Source organism: Mesoplodon mirus (genome assembly GCF_964341445.2).
Source record: "Mesoplodon mirus genome assembly, chromosome: 16".
NCBI classification, from domain to species: Eukaryota; Metazoa; Chordata; class Mammalia; order Artiodactyla; family Ziphiidae; genus Mesoplodon; species Mesoplodon mirus.
Genome location: NC_138992.1, coordinates 39,863,685 through 39,874,632, shown reverse-complemented (window position 1 = coordinate 39,874,632; position 10,948 = coordinate 39,863,685). Strand labels below are relative to the sequence as shown.

The 10,948-nt window shown below is 40.0% G+C and overlaps 1 protein-coding gene across 6 annotated transcripts in view; it reads left to right on the top strand.

Annotated features, from left to right (window-relative positions):
* Positions 1-480: 480 nt before the first annotated feature.
* The window catches only part of NDUFAF6 (NADH:ubiquinone oxidoreductase complex assembly factor 6), a 38,152-nt gene continuing 27,684 nt past the window's right edge, over positions 481-10,948 (top strand). For 4 of the 6 annotated variants that reach the window (XM_082601237.1, XM_082601235.1, XM_082601234.1 and 1 more), the window contains exons 1-2: positions 481-687; positions 6,514-6,613. In XM_082601237.1, coding sequence (XP_082457363.1) covers positions 491-687; positions 6,514-6,613 — 297 coding nt within the window. In that variant the 5' untranslated portion in view covers positions 481-490. Of the gene's footprint in view, positions 688-6,513; positions 6,618-10,948 lie in introns of all 6 variants that reach the window. The other 2 variants (XM_082601236.1, XM_082601238.1) reach the window with 2 other exon arrangements.

Genomic DNA, 10,948 nt, shown 5'->3' with positions numbered 1-10,948 from the left:
GGTGTTACTGGGATCCAGATGTAGGCAGCTGCTGGCTTGGACCAAGTCAGGTCGTGGCAACTAGACCCAACTATAATATTTGAGGGGCCTGATGGTAAGAGTGCCAAAGGAGGCTCATATACCATGTGAATAAAGGTTTAAAAGTTATAAATCAACCTAGTAAACTGTCAAATTATTCTCTTTCCTACTGCCTCGATAAGTATCAATACATCTTCAGAAGGACCTGGAAGGAAGGGGGAGAGCCCGGGCGAGATCCGTCGAATTTAGGCGGGGCCTTTCTGGAACCTATAAGGCCGAGGAGCGCGGCGGCGGCGCAGATGCAGGGGACCACAGCGACACCTGTCTCATCTCCGACTGGCGCCCAGCGGCCTCCTTCCCGCCGCTAAGAGGTGCGCAGGCAGAGCTGCCGGGGGCGTGGCGGGGCGTGGCGAGGCGAGGCGTGTCCGCGCGTTAACAGCGCGAGGTCGAAGGGCGCGGCTGCGTCCCTGTCATGGCGGCTTCCACGCTGGTGTCGGCGTGGGGCCCGCTACGGCCCGGCGTCCCCGGGCTGTGCCGCTGCCGGCCGCCCAGGGGCCTGTGGGCGCACGCATGGCGGCTCCCGGAGCCCGCGGGGTCCGGGCGGAGCGTGGCCGCGGTCAGCGGACCTGGCGCCTCGGGCACTGACCGCTACTGCTTGGAGCTGCTGCGGTGAGCGAGCCGGACTGCCCCCGGCCGGGAGGTTGGGGAGCAGGCCGAAAGGGACCCTGGTGGTCGCGGCGGGCCTCGGGGCGGACCTGCACCCTCCCTGTGTCCCTCAGCGTGTGAGCTCGGGTGTATGGGGGAGTGAGGCAACAGGAGCTTTCACACTGGTCACAAATTTGTGGCAAAATTCCTCCGTCTCGGGCTTCCCTGGTGGCGCAGTGGTTGAGAGTCTGCCTGCTAATGCGGGGGACACGGGTTCGAGCCCTGGTCTAGGGGGATTCCACATGCCGCGGAGCAACTAGGCCCGTGAGCCACAACTACTGAGCCTGCGCGTCTGGAGCCTGTGCTCCACAACCAGAGAGGCCGCGATAGTGAGAGGCCCGCGCACCGCGATGAGGAGTGGCGCCCGCTTGCCACAGCTAGAGAAAGCCCTCGCACAGAAATGAAGACCCAACACAGCCCTAAATTAAAAAAAAAAAAAAAAAAAAAAAAAACTCCTTCGTCTGTCACCTTGCCCGCGCCTTAACTTTTACCTAATTAAACGCTTTGCATGAATAGCTTTTTAAAATTTGAAAGATGGCTAGTAACTAATTTTAATTAAGCAGTAGTTAACTTTGAGTTCTTCCTATGTGTCAGGCAGTATGCAAAGTAGTTTACAAGTAAATTATCTAATTTTCGTTACAAAGTATGAGGGAACAGTTGTAGACCTACCACTTACAGTTATGTGGATTAGAGCATTTAGAACAATGCCTGGCACAGAGCAGGGGTACAGTGAGTACGGTATAAACTTTATTATCTCATCTAGCAGACATGGAAATGAAGGTTTAGAGAGATTCTGGAATTCACCTGAGTTCAGTGGAATCTAAGCCTCATAAAGTCAGTTATTCTGGTAACACGCGAAAGGTATAGCACATAGGAGTCGCTGTTAATCATTTGTGGGATAAATTGGATGAATCAGGTTACCTGGTACATGTGGGCAGGGGCCTGCCTTGGAATCCAGGCCTGACTTAAGGAGTGAATGGCTTACCACCACCACCCCCGGCCCCGCCCCCGCTGCCCTTTGGCTGCTCTTAATTCGTAACAGTGGCAAAAAGTCTCAAAGTACCTGGTCTCAAGGACTTCTGAGAAGTGCTAGAATAGTTAAACTATCTTGAATTTGATTGGGCTAGTATATCCAATTTTTTTGAATTCCATTGTAGCAAAATGTAGCATAACGACAACATTCCCATGCATTTCAGTATTTTGTTTCGTTTTTTTTTTTTTTTTTGCGGTACGCAGGCCTCTCACTGTTGTGGCCTCTCCCGTTGCAGAGCACAGGCTCCGGACGCGCAGGCTCAGCGGCCATGGCTCACGGGCCCAGCCGCTCCGCGGCATGTGGGATCTTCCCGGACCGGGGCACGAACCTGTGTCCCCTGCATCGGCAGGCGGACTCTCAACCACTGCGCCACGAGGGAAGCCCCTGTTTCGTTTTTAATCACTTTTAAAAATAGTGTTCCTACCCCACCTTATTTACTTGGTGATTGCTTATAGGAGAAACAGGGTAGCATTAGTGGAAATCAGGTCATTAAGAATTGTAAAAGCCAAAAAGATTATATCCATATAGAGCGTGTGTGTGTGTGTGTGTGTGTGTACGTGTACGTGTGTACAGGCTCCGGACGCGCAGGCTCAGCGGCCATGGCTCACGAGCCCAGCTGCCCCGCGGCATGTGGGATCTTCCCGGACCGGGGCACGAACCCGTGTCCCCTGCATCAGCAGGCGGACTCTCAACCACTGCGCCACCAGGGAAGCCCCGTCTTATATATTTTTAAGTTATCATTTTTTGATGGTAAGACATATAAGTTACCAAACCGTATACCATCCATATCCACTTGTTCAGTGCAATTTTTCTTTGACGCCAGTGGTGTCCTAACTTTCCTATCCAGGGTTGAATCACTCTTACTAATTTCTTATATATTCTTCTAGAAATAGTCTGTGGATATCACATAACAGCTTTTCTCAAATATATATTTATAAATGGCCAGACACTTAATCTGTCCATATTGGTATTTAAGTGGAATGGAGGCTGTTGACTCTAGTGATTTATCGAAAAGCAGGCAGCAGGCAGACCTTATCTGAGTTTATTAATCCTAGCTGTGTCACTTGGGAAAGTTAATTACTTTAAGATTCAGCTATTTCATCATTTGTAGATTTCTACTTCTATATAACATGGTTTTGAGGATTAAATTATATGGTGTATATAAAAATGCTGGTACATAACAAATGCTCAATAAATAGTTTAAAATAAAAACAAAATGACCTTGAAAGGAAGATTAGAACTTTTAGCTTCTAATTGTCCATTAATCTTTGCAAGATTTGGCCTCCGAAATTGTGTGTGCAAGGTTGTTTTGGACATGTATCTTATGCAAGGCCTCCAAATATCAGACAGGATACTAGGCTACAATTTGATTAGCCAGCCGAGGATCTTCTAGGAATCCAGGTTCCTGGGAAAATCTCAAGCCTCACTTACATAGGCTTCTTGGGGTTTGGTTTGAGGAGCACCGCCTCAGGCCTTGGGATTAGTGCTATAATAAGATGAGGAGGTGGCAGTGGTGATATCTGGAAGTGCAGCTCTCCAGCCTCACTGAGGAACCACTTCTTCTCTTGTGCTTCAGCGGCGCAGGCCCGTGGAATTAGCATGGCAGTCGTAGCAGCAGATACGCTTGCTCCTCACACGTCTGTCTCTCCCTGCTAGACTGAAGTCTATACCTCTCTCCAGTGTGTAGCGCAGTGCCCGGCACGTGCTAGGCACTGAATAAGCGTTTGAATGAATGAATGAATGAAAGGTTATTGACCCTGCTGCTGTATAAAGCCATCTTAGCAGAGCATTTCGCATTATCTGGAGCAGTTCTTAGGTCACTGGACCTTGGTTAGCTACGTATAGGTTATCCTTGTATATCAGTAATCAGCGTTGATAACAGTGATCCTGATTGATGAAGAAATGGTTAAATAGTATATCCTATTTAATGTAAAGAAGTGGGCAATATTGTTTAGAAAAATTTCCAAAGTATCTTAAAAATTGTTAACAGGGTAAACCATTAGCTGTGTAGAATATCTTATTTCCCAACGACTGTTACCATTCTGTTATGTCTTCATTTTTCATTTTCGTGTAAGAAACTTGAAGTACTTCACATGTTATTTTTAAGGAGATATGAAACACAATATCAAGCCTCATTTTTCAAGTTTCTGTCAATAACTAGTTGAATAATGGAAATTAAGATTGTAGTTTGATTCCTATTCAGTGTTTTCTTACTGTCTCATATTAACTTTCATGTGTTTTAAACGCTTTTGAAGTTTAGAGACTGTTTATAATAAAATAAAATTTAGAAATGTTTATATCTGTATATATTTAGCTTATACTTACAAGCTATAAAGCTTTGTCTGAACTCTCCATATTGTAGCTGAAACCGCATATGGTGAGATTTTTTAGTAGAGCTGTCTTGTGATAACAAGGTTACTGCTATCTGTTCATGATTTCTTCCGTTTGTTTATGTGGAAGTTGGGGGAATTGTGAAGGTTTAAGTTCTCTGTTAGCCACACGACGAAGTGTGAACCAACTGAAAAGTGGGAGTAGTCTGAATTTCAAACCTAAACTCCATGGAATGAGGTTGGACCCATTTTATACTGAGTACTGTTTTATAGGAAATACTGTTATACTAAGGTTCCAGGGTATTACAGTGAAAGTAGCCTTGTCAATAGGCAGTCTGGTAAGCACTTCATATTTATTTATGTAGGTATGTATGTATGGCTGCGCTGGGTCTTCGTTGCTGCGCGCAGGCTTTTCTCTAGTTGTGGTGAGCGGGGGCTACTCTTCGTTGTGGTGCGCAGGCATCTCATTGCAGTGGTCTCTCTTGTTGCGGAGCACGGGCTGGAGGCACACGGGCTTCAGTAGTTGTGGCACATGGGCTTTAGTAGCTGTGGCTCATGGGCTCTAGAGCGCAGGCTCAGTAGTGGTGGCGCACGGGCTTAGTTGCTCCACGGCATGTGGGATCTTCCCGGACCAGGGCCCGAGCCCGTGTCCCCTGCATTGGCAGGCAGATTATTAATCACTGTGCCACCAGGGAAGCCCTGGTAAGCACTTTATACTTAAGTCATCCTAGAATGAATATAGTAAGGATTATATTTTTTTAACTTTTCATTTTAAAGTAATTTCAAATTCACATAAAAGCTACAGAAATAGTACACAGAGCTCCAATGTACTCTTCACCCAAATTCCCTCACTGTTAACGTTTTGAACCACTTGAGAATAAGATGTAGATGCCCCATTACCCCCCTTATTATTTTGGTGTGTGTTTTTAATACACAAGGATTCTCTCCCATATAACCATAGTATAACCATCAAAATCAGGATATTAAAATTGATCCAGTATTACCATCTAAACCACAGACTCCATTGACATTTTGCTAATTTGTCTGTTATGTCTTTCGTATATCCAGGATCACGTGCTACATTTAGTTGTCATGTGTCTTTAGTCTTCTCCAATCTGGAACAGTTTCTCAGTCTTTCCTTATCTTTCATGAACATGACTTTTTTTTTTTTTTTTAATTAAGAGAACAGGACAGGCTACTTTGTAGACTTTCAGTTTGGGTTTATTTAATGTTTAGTCATGACTTACACAATTTTTGCAGGAATATTACAGAAGTTATGCTGTGCTTTTCTCAGTATCATGTCAGAAAGCACATGGTGTTGATTTATCCTATTACTGTGGAGTGAACTTTTTGTTACTTGGTTCTCAAGTGTCTTTCAGGTTTCTCCCTTGTAAATTAATAAGAATGTTAGCAAATAATATTTATTTTGTGAGGAGGTACTTTAATACTATGTAAATATTCTTTTTCTATCAAACTTTCGCCCGTTTAACATTTTCAGACATTTATTGATATTTGCTTGAATCAGTTTTTACTTTGATAGCTATCAGGTAGTGATTTTAAAAATTCAATCATGTCTTCTAGGTTTATCAGTTGGCATTGTACTGGTTGTCAAATTTTTCCTTCTCTTTGCATTTATTCATTCATTTATATTGGTATGAGCTCATGGGGTCCTGTTACAATCTTACTGTCATTATTTTTTTGATGCTCAAATTGTCCCAGACTTGGCCAGTAGAACTTCATCAAGCCAATTTCTTTGTCCTTTTAACAAGTCACTCCATTCTTTGAACATTTGTTTACTTTCTGCTCAAGAAGATGTTTCAGGCTTATTTGGTATTTTCCTTCCACCAGCCCTGGAGACAGTCATTCTTTCAAGGAGCCTTAGTTTCTTTCAGTGGAGAAATCAAGATGTGTTCACTGATACTGCGGGTATGGGGGCGGATATCATTGTTTCTAGGCTTTGTCAGCAGATGCTGTAGGGAAATAGAAGTAAGTGTGAGTGTGTGCGCATACACACAGGCGCACCCTCCCCCCCCATATTGTTCTCTGTCTTTGTCTTATGTATATGTTTATCTATGCATTCAAAACCATGGGTTCATACCAGTACTTGCTGGCACTGTTTTCTTGATTTCTACATCTGTAACTCATTTGAATTCTTACTAAAACCAAAGTGATTCTGAAACAGTTAAAATTACATATATATATTATATAAGTCAAAATAAATTAATAGAGATTGATTATTCATTTTAACTGGTCTGGGATTGGAAGCAGATAAATTTTTTATAATTGTAGAGAAACAGATATAAAATATAGGGAACTTGGGGGCTATTTTGAGTTGAAGCCTTGTTTTCGGTTCATTTTGGTCAGTACTTTTTTGTGTGCAGTTTGGAAAGTGAAAAGTAATTATCTTTTTTTGCTTATTTATTATAGGAAACGAGATTATGAAGGCTATTTATGCTCCCTGCTACTCCCTGCAGAATCCAGAAGCTCTGCTTTTGCACTGAGAGCTTTCAATGTGGAACTGGCTCAGGCTGGTATTAAAATACCTTAAAAATTATTTGTAAAAATAGTGATGTAATATGTTTAATGCTGAACAATAAATAAATATAGTAGTAACTTATATGTTAGATGTGTTTAAGGTTTCTGCTGGTGATTTCTTTCTCCTGCTTAACAGTTCAATTCCAAGAATAAAACTAGCTAATGAACTTAATGTTTTTGGAAAGACCATCCTGGAATTTGTTTTTTTAAGGATATTATAAAACTATGCAATTAACATTGCACATTTGTCTGTTAATTGAATAGGTTAATCAGAGTATTACTGCTTATTCTTTACATTTGCATAATTTACATGTATATAGCAGTTCTTCAAAGCACTTTTTAAATTGAGTTTTTAGCTTTAAAGTGAAATGGAAATTGAAGCAATTATAGCAAACCCAGACCTTGTATCATACTAACTCACTTTTTTCTAAAGAATTACAAACAAGGGAGCGACTCTTCTTTTTCTTATACTGGAAAGAATGTGTGCTGATATAAGATAAATTGAAATGGAGAATGTAAATGAGGGAGTTGAGATAGAATTGCGTTAATCTTCTCAGTAAATGAAATGGAGAGGTTAGTTATTGAGAGTGAGGAAGCACGGGAGGGTTTGGAGTCTTCAAGAGTATAAGTTTTGACACAGCCTCTCTGGTGAATATGATAGGACATGAAGTAGGAACACATGAAAGGATGTGAGTATAGTACTGAGGCATAATTGTGGTTAAACACTATAAATCTGCAGAGAGTAATAGAGTCTGGCTGTTTGTCCTCGGTGTATTTCTAGAAGTCATGGGTCTATATTTTTTTACTTCATCCTTTTTCAGGTATAAACTATACTTCAGCATCTTAAGTCAGTCATAATTTAACAATAAATAGTACCCAATGTGATCTTCCATTATAACTTTAAAATAATTAAAATTCCATTTTTAATAAATAAATCCTCCATATTTTCCCTGATTCTCTCTCACCTTATAGGAATGTCTTGCCTTTTTTTTTTTTAATTTAAATAAATTCAACTGTGCAGGTAGCCTCGCACCTGTGTGCCACTCCAGGCAGTGTCCACCTGGCTGCCTCTTGGTCCCACTGCCCTGCACAAGATGCCACTTCCATCTCCCGATGGCTGTCTGTCTTACTGCTTTTTTGTACACACAGTCTTGTTCATTCATTCATTCAACAAGTATTGTCCAAAATATGCTAGGCACTATTTTAGGTACTGGGTTATAGCATTGAATAAAACATACAAAGTCCCTGTATTCAAGGAACAAGTAAATACTGTACAGAAAAATTAAGGAGGATAGGGAAAGCTAGGTATAGCAGGGGTTCCTGTTTTAAGTAGGGTGATCAGGAAAAACCTCACTGAGACGGTGGCATTTTAGCAAAGATTTGAAAGAGGCAAGGGAGTGAGATACGTGGCTGAAGAGTCTTCTAGACAGAAGGAGCAGCAAGTGCAAAGGCCCTGAGATGTAAGTGTACCTGACGTATTCAAAGACAAGAAGGCCAGTGTGGCACAACAGAGAAAGGAGGGAGAGTGTGGGAGGAGATTAGGTTAGAGGTATCTGGGCCAGAAAAGTAAGGTCTTGGAGACCACTTCAATCACTTTGGCATTTACTCTGAGTGAGATGGAAAACCATTGGAAGGTTCTGAGCAGAGAAAGACATCACATCTTTGTCATGTTTCTAAAGGATTACCCTTAAAAAAATTTTTTTTATTAAAGTATAGTTGATTTACAATATTAGTTTAATGTGTACAACCATGGTTCAATATTTTTGATAGATTATACTCCATTTAAAGTTATTACAAAGTATTGGTTGTATTCCCTGTGCTGTACAATATACCCTTGTATCTTATTTATTTTATACATAGTAGTTTGTGCTTCTTAATTCCTTATCCCTGTCTTGTCTCTCCCCCATCCCTCTTCCCACTGGTAGCCACTACTTTGTTCTCTATATCTGTGAGTCTGCTTCTCTTTTTTTTGTTGTTGTTATGTTTATTCATTTGTGTTATTTTTTAGATTCTACATACAAGTGACAATGTACATTATTTTTGATTAATTTGGATATATATCCAGGATTGGAGTTGCTGAATCATATGGTAGTTCAATTTTTAGTTTTTTTGAGGAACTTCCATACTGCTTTCACAGTGGGTACACCAATTTACATTCCCACCAACAGTGTACTAGAACTCCCTTTTCTCCACATCCATGCCAACATTTCTTAATTTGTGGTCTTTTCCATGACAGCTATTCTGACAGATGTGAGGTAATATCTCATTGTGGTTTTGATGTGCATTTCCCTGATGCTTAGTGCTGTTCAGCATTTTTGCATGTACCTCTTGGCCATCTGTATATCTTCTTTGGAAAAGTGTCTGTTCAGGTCATCTGCCCATTTTTTAATTGCATTGTTTGTTTTTTTGATATTGAGTTGTATGAGCTGTTTATATATTTTGGATATTAACCCCTCAACAGACATACCATTTGCAAATATTTGCAAATATTTTCTCCCATTCAGTAGGTAGTCTTTCCACTTTGTTGATGGTTTCTTTTGCTGTGCAAAAGCTTTTAAGTTTAATTAGGCCCCATTTGTTTATTTTTGCCTTTGTTTTCTTTGCCTGAGGAGAAAGATGCAAAAAAATATTGCTATGACATAGGTCAGAGGGTGATCTGTCTATTTTCTAGGAGTTTTATGGTGTCCAGTCTTACATTTAGGTCTTTAATCCATTTTGAGTTTATTTTCATATATAGTATGAGAAAATGTTCTAATTTCATTCTTTTACATGTAACTGTCCAGTTTTCTCAGCACCACTTACTGAAGAGATTGTCTTTCCCCATTGTATATTTTTGCCTCTTTTGTCAAAGATTAATTGACCATAAATGCATGGGTTTATTTCTGGGCTCTGTATTCTGTTCCATTGATCTATGTGTCTGTTTTAATGCCAGTACCATACTGTTTTGATCACTATACCTTTGTAGTATAGTCTGAAATCAAGGAGTGTGGTATCTCCAGCTTTATGCTTTTTTATCAAGATTGCTTCAGCTGTTCAGGGTCTTTTGTGGTTCCATATAAATTTTAGGATTATGTGTTCTAGTTCTGTGAAAAATGTCATGGGTATTTTTATAGGAATTACATTAAATCTGTAGATTGCTTTGGGTAGTATTGACATTTTAACAATATTCTTCCAATTCATGGACATAGGATATCTCTCCATTTCTTTGTATTATCTTCAGTTTTCTTCATCAGTGTTTTTTAGTTTTCAGAGTATAGGTCTCTCACCTCCTTGGTTAAATTTATTCCTAGGATTTTATTCTTTCTGATGTGATTTTAAACGGGATTTTTTTTTTTGCTTTTTCTTTCCTGTAGTTCATTATTGGTGTATTAGAAAGGCAAAAAATTTCTGTATATTAATTTTATATCCTGTAACTTTATTGACTTCATTTCTTAGTTCTAATAGTTTTTTGGTGGAGACTTTAGGGTTTTCTTTATATAGTATCATGTCATCTGCAAATAGTGACAGTTTTACTTCTTACCTTCCAATTTAGATGCCTTTTATTTCTTTTTCTTGTCTAATTGCTGTGGCTAGGACTTTCAATACCATATTAAATAGAAGTGGCGAGAGTGGTTATCCTTGTCTTGTTCCTGATTTTAGAGAAGAAACTTCTCACCATTGAGTATGATGTTAGCTATGGGGTTGTCATAATTGGCCTTTATTATGTTGAGATGTTTCCTCTATACCAACTTTGATGAGAGTTTTTATCATTAATGCATGAATGTTGAATTTTGTCAGATGTTTTTTTCTGAGTCTATTGAGATAATCATGTGATTTTTATCCTTTGTTTTATTAATATGGTGTATCACATTAATTGATTTGTGGATATTGAACCATCCTTTCATCATTTTAGTAAATCCCACTTGGCCATGGTGTATGATCCTTTTTACATATTGTTGAATTTGGTTTGCTAATATTTTGTTGAAGATTTTTACATCTACATTCAATAGAGATATTGGCCTATAATTTTCTTTTTCTGTAGTGTCTTTGTCTAGTTTTGGTTTCAGGGTAATGGTGGCCTCATAACTGGGAATCTTCCCTCCTCTTCAGTACTTTGGAGTAGTTTGAGAAGGATAGGTATTAGTTCCTCTTTGTGTATTTGGTTGAATTCCCTTGTGAAGCTGTCCAGTCCTGGACTTTGGTTTGCTGGGAGTTTTTTGGTTACTGATTCAATTTCATTACTAGTGATCTGTCTGTTCAGATTATCTATTTCTTTTGGTCTAGTTTCAGAAGATTGTAGTTTCTAGGAATTTATCCATTTCTTCTAGATTGTCCAATTTATTGGCAT